At 33.4% G+C, this 18625-nt stretch overlaps 1 protein-coding gene across 1 annotated transcript in view; it reads right to left on the reverse strand.

The window, feature by feature from the left end:
• The window catches only part of LOC143233621 (diuretic hormone receptor-like), a 61743-nt gene that overhangs the window by 25969 nt on the left and 17149 nt on the right, over positions 1-18625 (reverse strand). Inside the window, exon 3 of the mRNA XM_076470026.1 lies at positions 4714-4836. Within this exon, the coding sequence (XP_076326141.1) occupies positions 4714-4836 (123 nt within the window). The remainder of the gene's footprint in view (positions 1-4713; positions 4837-18625) is intronic.

Genomic DNA, 18625 nt, shown 5'->3' on the forward strand with positions numbered 1-18625 from the left:
AGCCGTGCAACGTAGTTTCCATAGCACAAAGCTTTGTGAAGGTTGACATGTTCAAATCATTCCACTTTTCTTTGTTAACTTTGCATAATCCATCTGATACACAAAACCGATGTTTTTTTAACAGCTCGACCATACAGAAATCACAAGCATTGCTACCAGCGAATTTACCAGTATGACTTCGTTTAGAATAGCATGATAACCTATTCCATCTTCCAGCATCCGAGATATGTAATTGTTGATGAGCCCTATTAAGCCCGTTCCCGTACGAAGATTCATCTTGGCTATATTGCGCATTGTTGCATGGACCATATGGATGGCTTATGCTATTGACCTTTGTGTTAGTGAATTCTCACATTTTACAATACGCCACATTTACACAGAATATGTGAAATATTATATTATAATGGAACTCTTGTTGCATAATACTGTAAAAAAACCTTTTTATTACGAGATATGCAACCCTCCAACTTCGCGACATTTTTATCCTGCATGCATATAGATTTACAATAGAGGTCACGATATTCCCGTTTCGCCCCAGTTTCCCATCACGGAGAACTTTATTTTTCCCCAGACATGACGTTTTTAATACGTCACACGTGGATCTAATGCACTGGCGCCATCTATACAAATATAATAGTACTGTCTGTTATAAGTCCATGTAAATGAACTTCCTACAATGTACTCATTAACTATTGACAACTCACTACTCCAGACAATTGTTGAAATGCTTATAATGTACTCTAATATCAACCATTGACAATTAGCTACTTCAGACCATTGTTGAAATGCCTTCAATGTACTAATTAACCATTAACAAATCGCCATTTCAGATCATTGCTGAGCAGCTTAGAATATACTCTTTAGCCAATGACAATTCGCCACTTCAGACCATTGTGTAAATGCCTATAATGTACTCATTAACCACTTGACATTAATTGTTTAGAATGTACTCGTTAACCATTGACATCTACTTCAGATCATTATTTGTTTTGTTTTTGAATTTCGCGCAAAGCTACACAATGTCTATCTGCGCTAGCCGTCCCTAATTTAGCAGTTTAAGACTAGAGGGAAGGCAACTAGTTACCACAACCTACCGCCAACTCTTGGGCTACTCTTTTACCTACGAATAATGGGATTGACCGTACATTATAACGCCACCACAGCTGAAAGGGCGGTCATGTTTGGTGTGACGGCGATTCGAACCCGCGATCCTCAGATTACGAGTCGAACGCCTTAACCTACTTGGCCATGCCAGGCCGCAGACCATTGTTGAACTGTCTACAATGTACACATCAACCATTGACAACTGACTACTTCAAAGCATTGTTGAAATGTTTAGAATGTATTCATTAACCACTGATAACTTGCCACTTTAGATCACTGTTGAACTGTTTACAATGTACTTATTAACCATTAACAACTCGCCTATACAGACCATTATTGAACTCCCTACAATGTACTCATTAACCATTGATAGCTCACCACTTCAGACCATTGTTGACTGCCTAACATTTACCAAGTGCCTATATATGTAATATGAAGTCATTTACAACAGGTCTACTGCTTTAGTACTATTCTACACACATTGTAGACGTTGCTACAACAGTGACTTTTGATGCCACCCACTTTAACCCAATGTCTACTTTACTGAGAGGTACAATGAAGGAACATCCAGTATGAACACATTAACTCATACCCAAGATTTAATCATTGTGGATACATCTAAAGCATAGTTTGGTTCGTCGTATATGCTGATTTTAATATGTGTTTTAATATGTTTTACCACGTAAGTTGTTAATCCCAGAATTAGTCAGGGGATCCATGCCCCATCGACAATTTAAACACATTTTTAAAGCTACTTATGCACAGATTTCTAGTGGATTCTCGACGTTTTATTAGTAACAAGTTAATGATTACAATTAATCACCTCAAAACGAGTGACTGAGATCCCCTAAGTATGTTACACAGGAAAACAAGTGACTGAGGTCCTCCATGTGTATTACACAGAAAAAGAAGTGATAGAGGTCCTCCATGTATTTAACATATGAGTGACTAAGGTCTCCTGTGTATCTTACACAGAAAAAAAACGAGTGACTGAGGTTTCCATGTATCTAACACAGATAAAACGAGTGATTGAGGTCCCCTAAGTATCTCATACAGAAAAACGTGTAACTTAGATTCCCCGTGTATTTTACACATAAAAACATGTAATTAAGGTCTCCCATGTACCTTACAAAGAAAAACGAGTAGTTTCTGCCAATTACTTTGGCCAGCGTCTCATAATGAATGTTACAAAAGACAAAAACACAAAATTGATCAATGCCATTCAATATACTTCACCAGTAGTAATTGGTTATGAAACGAGTAGATAATTTTGTGGGTAAACTAGTTACTACCATTTGTAGGGGTTAGAATAACTGCCACCATTTTTAAGTTACTATTAGCAAGCAGCACAAGCTGAAGTATATTACTTCCAGAGAGTTTATCATTGTTAAAAGCTAAGGAAACCAATGTCGGTCAAGACAGATAAGAAGAAAAGTAATGTTTGACCACAGATTCGCTATAAACTGATGTTACTTCCGCTGTATATAATTTTGCCTGTTCACGGGATATCCGCTACGCTTTATATAATTATCTCTTTTTCTTCTTCAAGTCCATTATCAGAATAAAAACAAAATGTGAAAATAAAGGCTTAGAAACCACCAGACAACGTAAAGTAAATATTCTATCTTAGTTTTTCGTGTCTCGTGATTTTTCAAGGGTAGAAATTCTCAAAATACTTGAACAGGAATGTACCACTAAGACGTTTTAGAGAACGCAATCTCTCCTTGTAATTAAACTTAAGTTTTCTTACTTAGTTATTGAACAAATGAATATTTAAAGTAGAAGTATTTTTAGAAGTAAATGTAAAGCTACTTTTCTTAATAAATCTATAATTAAAACTGTTTCGGAAAATAAACACTTCTTTAGTCTTTCTCTTGGTATTTGAATATATAGTGGTATATCTGGGATTATAATTTATTTGGAACTTTATATGATTACCGAAGGAAAAAGCCAAATACATAAAATTAACTACAATTGGATAAGAATGATAGCCAATTATCTTATGAATGCAAAGGTAGCAAGAAACAACTAGATCATCTATATCTACAATAATAAAAAGTTTCTAACTTTACTGTTCGTCTTTCATCTTCAACCTTTTTATTGTGAATGGATTACGTCATATAGAAATATTTTTTTACCTACTTGGACCTTGCTTTACTTTATACTTCTGATACTAATTATTTAATACGCTTAACAGAATACAAGAATAAAACTTCCTCACAGGATAGACTGATAAACTTATATGTTCTCATTATCTAACAAGACGCAGGAAGAAACCTTACTCATTGGTTTATCCACTTCAGTTTCTTACATGTACAAAATAAATTGTATATTTTAAACGTAATAAAATACCTCAACTCATCAATTCACAAACAGGAAATTAACTTAAACCATTTCCTCAAATATTTACATTTACACTGTCTAATAATATCTAATAATTTAGATGTATTATATTATTTAAAAATTCAGATATATTGCTTTATCTAAAATTTGGATATATTACATTATCTAAAAATGTGTGTATATTATATTATCTAAAAATTTAGATATATTGTATTATCTGCGAATTCAGATATATTACATTATCCAACTATTCACATACATTACATTATGTAAAATTGGGATACATTGTGTTACCTAAAACTTATGATATAAAAACTTGCAGCTATGTTATATTATCTAAATTTGGGATACATTTGTTACATTATCTAAAAGTTTAAATATATTATAACATCTAAAATTTGGATGTATTATATTATTTAAAAATTCAGATGTTACATTACCTCAAATGTGGATATGTTACCTCAAAATTATAATACATTATATTATTTAAAAACCCAAATATATATGTTATATTATTTTAAAATTCGAATATATATTGCATTATTTAAAAAATTCAGATATATATTATATTATTTAAATATCCAAATATTATAATATTATTTAAAAATTCAAATATATATTATATTACTTAAAAATTCAAATATATATTACATTATTTAAAAATATATCGTTCAGAAAATACTCTAAGATTGATGATAATAACTTATAGACGATCTAAGAAGTTTAAACTCTCTGAAAAAATATCGAAATGACCTCTCGGAAGAGTTTGTGGTTACTACAACCCATAAATCAAAGACGTGAATAAAGCTCATATGACTTTTCAAAGCCCTCCAGTGAAACAGCGGTATGTCTCCGGATTTACACCATTAAAACCGGGTTTCGATACGCGTGGTGGGCAGAGCCCAGATAGCCTATTGTATAGCTTCGTGCTTAATTTTAAACAAACATACGCTTTTCAAAATGAAGTAAGGCATAGGAATAAAGACTATATAACCAATTATATTGAATTAGCAACTATATAGCCAGCTATGTTAATTTCAGATTTATATAGAGTGCTACGTTTATTTAATATCCATATAATTAGCAATATTAATTTAATATAGCCAGCTGTATTGATTTCAAAACTATATAACCGGCTACAGTGATTTAATATATATCCAATTTCTCTGTTACATATTTCATTGCTAGATATTTTCTTAAATTTAAAACGGGGATAAAATTTTATTGAAGTCTATAAAAAATGCACAAGCAGACGCAGGTACTTACGATTCGTGTCGTAAAGGACACCATGTAGTTCCCCAAAGCAAGAAATTTCTGCAGTTACTCCACCTGGTGTTGAAGGCCAACATGAAACTCCGTCCCATGTGGTATTACACTTGAAGTTACTCGCTGTAAAAAGAATTTATTAACATTAATAGCGACAAGAATGTAAGAATCAAATAATTAAATATTTCGTAAAATAATAAATTTCATTTACCTTTTTTTTATTAGAGTATTAGTTATGTTCTAATTCGGATCACTAGCTAAGCCTTTTTTCAGTAAGAAAGATGATGATTCAATTTATTTGCGAATTAATTATAACTAGTTTCTCCTTTCTAAAATATGAGAATGCAAACTAAACAAACATTATTATTATAGTGTGTATGTGTTTTCTTACAGCATAGTCATATCAGGCTATCTGCTGAGTCCACCGAGGAGAATCGAACCCCTGATTTTAGCGGTGTAAATCCATAGACTTACCGCTTTACCAGCGAGGTACATTATTATGGTTCACAAGTTACTGTCTGCATTACACTTTTGAACAAGAAATACTATTAAGGATAAAATGTATTTGTTTGTTCTCCAAATAAAATAATATTAAGAGAAGAAAGGAGAAATATACTCCATTTGCCTACCCAAACGACGTCACTGTAAGATTCTGTCAAAAACGTAAATAGTAATATTAGAAGTCAAGCCATCTATAAATAACAAAATTCCTCAATATGATGAAAATAGTTCTGTGCTACTAGGGATCCGAACAAACAGTAACAAAACTGTATTTTAAAGTAGACACTTTTATCCATTGAGGAACCTTTTCCATATTTCAAGGCCCGGCATGGCCAGGTGGATACTGCACTCGACTCGTAATCTGAGGGTCGCGGGTTCGAATACCCATCACACCAAACATACTCGCCCTTTCAGCCGTGGAAGCATTATAATGTGTCAGTCAATCCCACTATTAGTTGGTAAAACAGTAGCCCAAAGGTTGGCGGTGGGAGGTGATGACTAACTGCCTTCCCTCTAGTCTTACACTGCTATATTATGGACGGCTAGCGCAGATAGTTCTCGAGTAGCTTTGCGCGAAATTCAAAAAACAGAAAACAAATAACAACCATATTTCAATTTATCCAACCAAAATAAAAATATCCTGCATAGAAAACTCTGTTTTTTATTCATCTTTAACTTTTCCCCCGCAGGTCCAGCGGCAAGTCTTCGTATTTACAGCGCTAAAATCAACGGTTCGATTCCTCTCGGTGAACTCAACAGATAGCCCAATGTGGCATTGCTATAAGTAAATACACACACACACACATCTTTAACTCAGAAGAAAATGCTTGTAAAATAAAGTACAAATAATAAAAGTGTCTTACAACCAGAGATTCCCTTATCTCTTGAAGACACAAATTACATTGAAACGTTAGCTGTAAAGCGTTAAATAATTCATCGTCATGAAAGATTATTTGGGGCAACAGATAGATAATTTGCAGAAAACAAAGATAGGCTTAGCTAAACATGATAAGATTTGCATATAGCATTTCTCTCTCCTTTTTTTAGTATAAAACTACCCAATTTTTGCCGCGTGAATCAAACCTTCAACTTGACTGTTATAAGTGAAGTTTTACACTGATTACTTCTCACCAGTGCTTTATTCCTGATATCTGGCTACTTGGTAACTTCATCTTGTTTCAGTATTTATAGTTTTTCTTAACTTTGTACTTCATATATGTATAAAACGACTGGTATGGATAAAGAAAGCACTATGTAGAGGAGCGAACAACGTTTCGACTTTTCTTCAGTCTTCGTCAGGTTCACAAAGAAAGAAAGAAGTAACTGACCGATAGCTGACCATATGTTTGAAAGCGGTTGTGTAATTGAGTGTAGGAATGTGTAGGGCGTGCTTAAATGTTTGATTATATTTATTAATATAGGTATAAAGATATTCCTTTGTATTGGTTTATTTCATGCTTGAGTTGTCGTAAGGCTTCTTTAATTTTGCGTTTGTTTTTGTTTTTTTCTTTATTTAGTATTTGGGTGTTTTCTATGGTTATGTTATGTTTATTTGATTTGCAGTGTTCAAAAACGTGTGAACGTGACCTTTTGTGTTCTTTGAATCTGGTTTCCCTTTTTTCTACTTGTTTCTCCAATACAGAAGTCGTGGCAGTTATCACATTGTATTTTATAAATACTCTTGGTATTGTGTTTGTCAGTGTAGTTTTTTCATAGTATAGACCTTAGTTTTGTGCCTGGTTTTTGAATAAATTTGGTAATAACTGGAATGCCATAGTTTGTTACTAGTTTTTGCCAAATGTTGGTTATTTTCTGCTGATGTCAGAAATATATGGTTTACACTCACCACTATAGTGGTACGTGTATGTTGACGATGTGATTGTTGAATTCACATCTACAGAACACACTCTTAGTGTTTTCAATCACGTTAATTCTATACACCCCAACATTAAGTTCATCTGTGAACAGGAAAAAAAACTAACAAAACAGCACACCTCAACCTCAAGATCACAAGAACTGATACACAATTCAAAACAGAAATCCACAGAAAAATCACCCATACTGGATTATACATTCCCTGGGACTCAGCACATAAAACAAAACAAAAACTCAACATATTAAGAAACCAAATAAACACAGCCACAAAACTATGCTCACCCGATAAAATTAACTATGAAACCAACAAAATAAAAATGCTTCACCAACATTAACAAATGTACTCAGAAATTGTGGAAAAACAACAACAATAAATCCCAAGATACAACGAACTACAAAACCTTATACTGCTGCATACCATGTTCCCGACATCAGCGAAAAAATAACCAACATTTGGAAAAACTTATAACAAAACACAACATTCAGTAAACACCAAATTTATTCAAAAACCAGGTACAAAACTAAAGTCCATACTATGTAAAAACTACACTGACAAACACAACGCCAACATAATTTATAAAATACAATGCAATAACTGCCACGACTTCTATATTGGGGCCCAACATGGCCAGGTGGGTTGAGGCGTTTGACTCGTAATCTGAGGATTACGGGTTTGAATTCCCATCGTACCAAACATGCTCGCTCTTTCAGCCGTGAGGGCGTCATAATGTAACGGTTAATTGCGCTATTCGTTGGTAAAAGAGTTGCCCAAGAGTTGGCTGTGGTTGGTGATGACTAGCTGCTTTCCTTCTAGTCTTACACTGCTAAATTAAAGACAGCTAGTGCAGATAGTCCTTGAGTAGCTTTGCGCGAAATTAAAGAAACAAAAATAAAAAAACTTCTATATTGGAGAAACAAACAGAGAAATAGAGACTAGATTCAAAGAACAAAAAAAAAAAACCTTCACACGTTTTTGAACACTGTAAGTCAAATAAACACAGCATAACCATAGAAAACATCCAGATACTAAGTAGGGAAACAAATATAAACAAACGCAAAATCAAAGAAGCTCTACTTATATAGGAACTAAAACCAAAATTAAACCAATATAAAAGAACCCTTTTATACCTATACTAATTAATAACCTAAAATCTAATTGCAACGCTCCCTATAATCCCGTACCTGTTTATACTCTCGTCCCTAAGACGTGCTGACAACGATCAGTTGCAAACTCTTTCTTTGTTAACCTGAAGATAATTTAAGGAGGTCGAAACGTTCTTCTCTGATTTATTAGTAAAAGTGCTAACACCCATACCAGCCGTTTGTATTTTTCTTATAGCAAAGCCACATCGGGTTATCTGCTGAACCCACTGAGGGGAATCAAACCCCTGAATTTAGCGTTGTAAATCCGTCGGCTTACCGCTGTACTAGCAGGGGAGGTACCAGACGTCCTCAGATACATTTTTACTTCAAGTATGTTTATCATCATCACGAAGAAAAGATCACCTAGTTGAGAGAGTCTCTGTGGTAGTACTTGTTAAATATGATATTATTTCTAAAAGAGAATATCTCAGAGATAACACACCAGATAAATTAATTTATGATAACACTACTATTTTGTAGTTCTAACATAAAACAACATTCAAGAACGACAAGAAACCTATTAGTCAGCCCAGGCTGTTCCACTTACTTAGTTGTTTTAACGAAAGCTCAAATCCAGCCCCAATCATTCAAATATTTATCAAGCGTTCCCTTAAACTCACTTAAGTTTACTATCTTTACAACATTGGAAAACAACCCATTCTAAAGGTCATTGTTAGAAAAATAGAACTGCCTCAGCTGAATAATTTATTATAAAAAATAAATTCCTGCCAAAATTTATATTTGTGTCGTTTAGTTCTAATATTCGCTCACTTGAAAATAGGTGATGCATTCATTAATAGTATCAATTATCTTAACAATTTTAAACAATTCAGTCATATCGGCTCTAACTTCAAGAGGAAACAACTTCAGATATATTAACAAGTCCTCATATTAAAACTTTTCCATCCATATATAATCATAGTAGCACTCTTCTGAGCATTTTCCAACAGTGCAACTTTCTTTCTAAAGTAATAAATTCAATAACGAAGATAATTTTACAAATTTGACCTTACCAGTGACCTATAAAATGCAGTTATAACTTTAATTCGATATTTATGTAAACACAATCTAAACTCCTATTTGCCTTACCTCTAGGAACAGTGCAATGCTTGAATGACTTAAGAAACTTATTAATAGGACACCAACATTCCCTGTAACTCTAAAACAGCGAAGACATAACTTTGAGTCCAAAGGTATCCCTCGTGTGACATTAATTCAGTTTGATTAATCTCTATGTATAACCACCCTATATTTTTCCACCCAATCCCGTTTCATTCTATCCATTGAGCCAACTTATCCACCATACTTATAGAGATTTTTTTTATTTATTACCTTTTGAAATGTTATCTAACGATAAAGATAAACCAAATTATCATCCTTGCTGTAATCCACTTAAGAAGTAACCTCTTTAAAGAATGTCAAAATACAGTAAGGTTAGCTTATTTCTTCTAGTGAAGCCATATCTAATAAAATTATAAACTTTGGTAATTAACTTTGCAAAGCATTATCACACTTTTAGAAACTTTAACTAGAGCAATATTTAATCCTCCTATGAGGACATTAGTTAACCTCCAATCCTCTAGTATCTACTAACTATATTACACTTCTATAAAACAGTAATATAAAAAGAACACATCTATTCACTTAAGTATTGTTTGTTTTTCGAATTTCGCGCAAAGCTTCACGAGGGCTGTCTGCGCTAGCTGTCCCTAATTTAGCAGTGTAAGACTAGAGGGAAGGCAGCTAGTCATCACCACCCACCGCCAACTCTTGGGCTACTCTTTTACCAACGAATAGTGGGATTGACCGTCACATTATAACGCCCCCACGGCTAAAAGGGCGAGCATGTTTGGCGCGACGGGGATGCGAACCCGCAACTCTCAAATTACGAGTCGCACGCCTTAACACGCTAGGCCATGCCGCGCCTCCTAAAAGTCGTATACCGCAATTTGTACTTACAGGGATCAAGATAAATCAGTTTCTATTCTTCCCCATAAGACAGTAGTATTGGTTTGTTTGTTTCGAATTTCGCGCAAAGCTACTCGAGGGCTATCTGCGCTAGCCGTCCCTAATTTAGCAGTGTAAGGCTAGAGGGAAGGCAGCTAGTCATCACCACCCACCTCCAACTCTTGGGCTACTATTTTACCAACGAATAGTGGGATTGATAGTAACATTATAACGGTCCCCGGCTGAAAGGGCGAGTATGTTTGGTGTGAAGGGGATTCGAACCCGCGATCCTCGGATTACAAGTCGAGTGCCTTAACCACCTGGCCATGCCGGGCCAAGACAGTAGTAATTATACAAACTTCCAATACTTATATCCGGGATAACATTCCTCACAGTGGAATCAGCAGATACCTAATGTCTTTGCTCTGAAAAAGAAACTATTTTTTTGCTCACTCTACTACTAGACCTAGCCAGTTTCTACGATCATCAAAAAACCTGATGTTTTAAAGATCCGGCAATTTTGAAAAAAACAAAGTTTCATATAATTCATTATTCTTTAGGCTTGCATCTGCCAAGAATATTTAAAATGAATGTTTTTGACTTAATTTTTATTAAACACAAAGCTGCACAGTGGTATATACGTGTCATGGCGACCACAAGAATCAAATTCAGAACTTATGAATTTCAGCCTTAAAGCCTGCCGATAACACTTCTGGAGCGAAGTTTATCGGTACAAAAATACGAAAATTTCTTTGATTTTTTAAAACATTAATCTAATTTAGTTTCAGTTTTAGGAACAGAACTTTCCTCTTTTTTATCACAGTATTATTATACTATGATTCAGTAATCTTCCCAAACAACTTTGTGGCTATATCAACTCAAAATCCACTTTCGTTCATGTTTTATTTTCGTATTTTCCAGTTCTGAATAAAACAAAAACAGGAAAAACGAAATATTCTAGTTACACTCAACTCATTCTGTGTAAAAATAATGACGTCAAGTATTTTTACTTGTTCTTCCTTTTTATTCTTTTTTTTTTTTGTAAAGATGAGAAGGAACAGAAATACGAGAAGATGAAATTTTACTGGTTTTCGAATTTGAGTTTTACTTCTGTCTCAAAGTTACCAAAATTTTCTTCCGATGTCCCTAAATTTGAATAGCAGACTAGAAGAAAAGCAACCAGTCATTGTCAAATTACCTCTTATCATCCACACTAAGTGATTGACTGACACCTTTGTAATATACCCACAGCTTAAATTACAGGTGGAATAACACACGGATTCGAACCGAGCTCGTCAGCTACAAAAGTCCAAAGCTCTATCCCAGGATTTACCAATTTATCTCTTTACTATTACCAAGATTAAGTTACCCACAAGGACTATACTGATTGATTGAAGAATTAAGTTACCTATGAGAACTATACTGATTGATTGAAGAATTAAATTACCTATGAGAACTATACTGGCTGATTGAAGAATTAAGTTACCTATAAGGACTAGACTAGCTGATTGAAGGATTAACCTTCCTGCAAGGACTATACTGGCTGACTAAAAGATTAAGTTACCTACAAGGACTAGACTAGCTGACTAAAGGATGAACTTTCCTACAAGGACTAGACTGGCTGACTGAAAAATTAAGTTACCCACAAGGACTATACTGACTGACTGAAAGATTAAATTACTTACAAAGACTATACTGGCTGAAAAAAGATTAAGTAAACCCACAAGGACTAGACTGGCTGATTGACGAATTAAGTTACCTACAAGGCCTAGACTGGCTGACTGAAAGATTAAGTTAACTGCAAGGACTAGACTGGCTTACTGAAGGATTAAATTACCTACGAGGACTAAATTAGCTGACAGAAGGATTAAGTTGTCCACAAGGACTAGACTGGCTGACTGAAAGAGTAAGTTAACTGCAAGGACTAGACTGGCTGACGGGAAAAATTAAGTTACCTAAAGGACTATACTGGGTGACTGACTGTTATTACATTCACTTAATACATTCGTTTAAAAAATATTGTGCACATTATGAAACTGCATGCACTGGTAATAACTCCTCAGTGCAGCATGGCCAGGTGCTTAGGGTGCTCGACTCATAACCTGAGGATTGTGAGTTCGAATCCCTGTCACACCAATTATGTTCGCCCTTTCAGCCGTGAGAGCCTTATAATCTTACGGTAAATTCTATTATTTGTTAGTAAAAGAGTAACTCAAGAGTTAGTGGTGATGACTAGCTGCCTTCCCTCTAATCTTTCACCGCCAGTTACTTTGTTAATTTTTCACTTTCAGTTACTTTGTTACTTTTCTCACTTGTCAGTTATTTTCAGTGGTGGCGCCAGGATATTTTCGTTGGGGGGGGGGAGGTAAACTTTGAAGGGGCTTCCCAAAATGCCATCAATATGAAGTATACATGGTAAATTATAATAATGTAAATACCAAGGTACATTTCAGAAAGGTGTGCTATTTTGAACTGCGTTTTAAATGCAGTTTTCATTGGAAATTCATACTCTGATTAATAATTCATTATTACAAATTAGAAATAATCTGTTTATGAAAATATGCGTATATGTAAAAGAGGAAGCTCACCTAAATTCCACCCAAGGTAATACATAATAATAAAGAAAATCAAGATTAGCTTAGACTGAACATTTAACATACCATTAAGAGTAAAGCTACAAATCAAAAGAAATATAACATAAAGACATAGTTTACATAGCAGAAACGAATTATCCTATGTAAAGTTAATACACTTTGAGGGAAAGTAAGGTCACTATCAGGCGATGTTTTGTTGTTTTTTTTTAATTAAGCACAAAGCTACACAATGGACTATCTGTGCTCTGCCCATCACGGGTATCGAAACCCGGTTTTTAGCGTTGAAAGTCCGCAGACATACAGCTGTGCTACTGGGGGGCGCTATCAGGTCAACTATCTTTCGTCTTAATGAAGACGTTAAGTTCTACAGATCTATGTCTTTTTATGTTAATTGTTAAGCAACAACGACGATTGTGTTTTCCATATCTTATGAATATATGTAGGTAACAATATTGGGGAGGCTGAGGGGGGCTTGGCTCATTTGGGGTGTCAATCCCCCAAACCCCCTCTTGGCGCCGCCACTGGTTATTTTGTTACTTTCCTCACTTGTCAGTTACTTTGTTACCTTCCACATAACGCAGATAGCCCTCGCATAGCTTTGCGTGAAATTCAACACAAGCCAAGCCAAACCTTCCACATTTTCATCTCATATCATTTATTATAATTTTAATACCAATGTTCTTTCTTTCTCTATTGTCCCTCAGTAGGTTAGTGGCACGTTTTCAAATTAAAACACTAAAACATGAGGCTCGATTCCCAACAGTTGACACAGCAGATAGCTCAGTATGGCTTTGTTATGAAAAAAAGAAACAAAAAACTGTCATTTATATTTCGAATAATTCTTTGTTCAGCTTGTCTCTCCTTTCTTTCTACGTAAATGGTATTATCATATAGTTATTTGATGGTTCTTAAGAAGTTACGTCTTGTCAGGACCTTTACACATAACATAATATCGTTTTAGTCACAGCCACATTTATCATCTGTCTTAGACTGTTACTAACAATTCACAAATAGGTGTGTTTTCTCTCCCTGTCGAGGCATCAAAAACATAATCGATAAAAGAAGGTGGCATTAACGAACAGCAAACTGTGATATTTATTCACAGACAGAAAGAAAATATATGATCCAAAACTATTGTTTTGTTTCAGATGACAACATCAGTTGCGAGAACCAGATAAACTCACATCGTTAGAAATTCGTGTACGAACGGATATTGAGTTTGTATAAGTAATACTGATTCATTACGTTCTGATTTTATTTAAAATGCTAATAAAGTATAATATTACAGTCTCTGTTTCCTCACAGAAACCGAATATTCACAGATGTGTTTTAAATGTTTATACCTATGATTAATTCTAAAAAAAAAAGTTCCATATTATAGTTCGGAACTATTTTCTTCATCAGCGACCACTTTCACTGTGATGTCCATGTTTAAACACTATTGTCCAACACCACAATGTAATGACCATATATACATACCATTGTTCAACACCACAATGTGGTACCCTAACTTAAGCCTTATTTTCCAACACCACAATATAATGACCATATCTAAGCATATTTTTCAACTCCGCTATCTAGTGGGTGCCTTCAGTACCACGCTGTTGCTCGGTTCTGGGACTTTAAATATTTCGAATTATTTCTAAAAACACAAGGTTAACTATTTAAATTGTTTTGTTTTTAATGGGGGAAACTGAAACAAAGAGAAAACTAAATAATTTTAAAAGTTAAAAAGAATACTGAAACAAACTGCTGCATGAAATATAAGTATGTATATTTCTCAGTGAAAATGGTAAATTATTCGGTTTTTGTATTTATTTCACGTCAGGTATCAAATCAAGTGTCGTATACAACTGGGTTTAGCAAAGTATAATTTTTACCTCCCCGTTTAATGGAGCTCGTCTTCATAACAAATTCCTGACTACGTGTGATTTAACTATCCAGTTAGATGTGTTATTTAGTTGATGTGTGGTAGCATAATGACTTATCATACCAGTCTGACTGATCTATAGATGGAATGTATTTTATTGGCTTATGAGTACAAATTAAGTTTACTCTCTAACCCAAATATTTTATTATTTTGATTTCTGACATCAAATAAATTAATTCTGAAACTATTTCTTTCTTGGTGTGTTTCGAATAAATGTTTTAACCCAAATATTTTTTTCCTGTTTCTTTGTGGTCATCAAATAAACTAATTTTGAAACTGTTAGTTTATTAGCACATTTCGAATAAGTAACCTAACTGAGATCTTTTTCTGTTGGTTTCCAAGCATCAAATAAACTAATTTTGAAACTATTGGCTTATGGATGTATTTAGAATAAATATATCCACATAGATACTTCATTGTATTGGTTTCTAAACCTTAATGTTAACTCTGATTAGTAATCCAAATATAATTAATTATGTACTATGTTGTTAACTCTGAGTAGCACACGGATACAAGGGCTAACCTGATAAAACATTCCTGGTAACAAAACTGAATAAACGTTATCTTATTGCCTGAGAAGTTGTGTTCTTACTCTTGGGTTCTATAAGTGTGTTCAGAATTCATATTTAATCCACATCTTCTACGATAATAGTTCCTTCATGAATTCATTGTCTCTTCTAGGACCTCAACGATAACATCATTCAACATTACTCATGTTTTATAGTTTAATAATATTTTATGACTAAATATCTTTCGGACCTGGTTACTGAGAAGTGTTAATAAGTGATGAAAGCCCACAGGGATAAATCTTCCTCAGAGACAATTATTATATATAAGAAATGTGAAAGAAGACTATTTCGTGAATGCCGAGCTCGCCATGTTTACTTACTTCCTATAACAGCTCACTAAGATATAAAAACATTAAGGAGATAGGCTGGCATTTTTATTGCAGTATATAGAGGGAGCTGTTATAGGAAGTAAGATTTGTCTTTCAAATTATTAGATGTCTATAGCTTAAATGTTCTAGCATTTTTATGTCCATTAGCTGTGAAAGCTAAACTTCAACTACCCTCGTCCATGATGATGTATCTGAAAATAACATGGAAGTTACTTAAAATGATTTACCTTTAATGGTAACGTTTTCAGTTTGTTAGGATAACGATGTGATCCACTCATCTGAAAATAACATGGAAGTTACTTAAAATGATTTACCTTTAATGGTAACGTTTTCAGTTTGTTAGGATAACGATGTGATCCACTCATCTGATCCACCAATCCTATGTCACAGGACACACATTTCACATTGTCAACCTCTATAATTATTGATAAATTATAAAGTTTCTATCAATTAATATTTTCTTCATAATTCTTTAAACATTGTTCTTGTTTAAGATGTTGAGCAGGTAAAGGTTTGCCAACATTCTTTAACCAAATCCCATGGCCTTCTATACAGTATAGCCTGAAATAACTACTAAGAAGACATCAACCTTAATATATAGGAGTCTCAAACGAATTACAAACGCTCTAACTGAATTGATATGTACGACATATGCGAAACAAGATAAAATCTTGTGATTGCCCATGATATAACATCCACTAAATCCTAGACAGGAGTTGAAATAAAACAACAGACGCAAAATCTAGAATATAAGTTTAGAGCTGATAGAAGCTGCGTGATTTTTTACCTGTCGTCAGTATAATCAGTTATCTTTTACTTGTATATTCATATTTTTGGTTTACGTTGTACGAATCACTGACCAGTTAAGGGACCTTGAATGCCTTCTCTATTATTGTATGGAACACTCGTGTACAGCTCAAATACAACACCTATTTACACAAAATATTTAGATGTACTTACAACTCACAAGATGTGGGTTTTGATTCCTCGTGGTGGACAGAGTGTAAATATATTATTGTGTAGCCTTGCACTAGCAGCATAACAATATAAACTATATTTCATTTCTTTTGGAGAGTGTATAAGTTTGTGTGTGTTTTCTTATAGAAAAGCCACATCAAACTCTCTGTTGTGTTCATCGAGAGAAAGTGAACTCCTGATTTTAGCGTTGTAAATCCGTAGATTTATCGCTGTCCCAGCAGGGGACCGCTTGGAGAGACATAAAGATAACTGGTTCATATTTGTTTTTACTTACTAGACCGTTGTATAGTCTTCAAACGTACTATCTTAAGGAAGAGATAAACAATGTTTAATTGTGTTTAGCCTCTTCTAATTATCTTTATCAGCACTGATTAAGATTTAATGACGTTTAATGTTATAGAAAGTAAAGTTTATCACCATGCAAGAGTTTGGATCTTCATCGTTTTATCTACGTTGTTTTTTCGCAGAACGATTACAAAGTGTATCAAGGAACAGGAGGCTTCTACAAGGATACCGAAACGTCAGCTATATTACAGTTCTTGTAATATCACATACGTAATTCATCTAAAAGCATTATTAACATGTTGAAACTCTATACCGCACATGTCTATTCCAACCCATTCTATTTGAAAAAAAAAATCACATTTTGAAAGAAGGTTGCAATAACACTTATTTATATGTTTTGGTTTCACTACATCAAAAATATTTTAAAAGCAGATTGTAATAACAGCTATTTATATATTTTGGTTTCACTACATCAACAATATTTTGAAAGCAGATTGTAATATCAATTATTTATATGTTTTGGTTTCACTACATCAACAATACTTTAAAAGCAGATTGTAATATCACTTATTTATATGTTTTGGTTTCACTACATCAACAATACTTTAAAAGCAGATTGTAATATCACTTATTTATATGTTTTGGTTTCACTACATCAACAATACTTTAAAAGCATATTGTAATATCACTTATTTATATGTTTTGGTTTCACTACATCAACAATACTTTAAAAGCAGATTGTAATATCACTTATTTATATGTTTTGGTTTCACTACATCAACAATACTTTAAAAGCAGATTGTAATATCACTTATTTATATGTTTTGGTTTCACTACATCAACAGTATTTTTAAAGCAGATTGTAATAACACTTATTTATATGTTTTAGTTTCACTACATCAACAGTATTTTGAAAGCAGATTGTAATAACACTTATTTATATGTTTTGGTTTCACTACATCAACAGTATTTTGAAAGAAGATTGTAATAACAGTTATTTATATGTTTTAGTTTCACTACATCACCATTATCTTGAAAGCAGATTGTAATAACAGTTATTTATATGTTTTAGTTTCACTACATCAACAGTATTTTGAAAGCAGATTGTATTAACACTTATTTATATGTTTTGGTTTCACTACATCAACAGTATTTTAAAAGCAGACTGTACTAACACTTATTTACATGTTTTAGTTTCACTACATCAACAGTATTTTGAAAGCAGATTGTAATAACATTTATTTATATGTTTTGGTTTCACTACATCACCAGTATTTTGAAAGAAGATTGTAATAACAGTTATTTATATGTTTTAGTTTCACTACATCACCAGTATCTTGAAAGCAGATTGTAATAACAGTTATTTATATGTTTTAGTTTCACTACATCAACAGTATTTTGAAAGCAGATTGTATTAACACTTATTTATATATTTTGGTTTCACTACATCAACAATATTTTGAAAGCAGATTGTAATAACACTTATTTATATGTTTTAGTTTCACTACATCAACAGTATTTTGAAAGCAGATTGTAATAACACTTATTTATATGTTTTAGTTTCACTACATCAACAGTATTTTGAAAGCAGATTGTAATAACACTTATTTATATGTTTTGGTTTCACTACATCAACAGTATTTTGAAAGCAGATTGTAATAACAGTTATTTATATGTTTTAGTTTCACTACATCAACAGTATTTTGAAAGTAGATTGTAATAACACTTATTTATATGTTTTAGTTTCACTACATCAACAGT

The sequence above is a fragment of the Tachypleus tridentatus genome, chromosome 12 (assembly GCF_004210375.1).
Source record: "Tachypleus tridentatus isolate NWPU-2018 chromosome 12, ASM421037v1, whole genome shotgun sequence".
In the NCBI taxonomy this organism is placed as follows: Eukaryota; Metazoa; Arthropoda; class Merostomata; order Xiphosura; family Limulidae; genus Tachypleus; species Tachypleus tridentatus.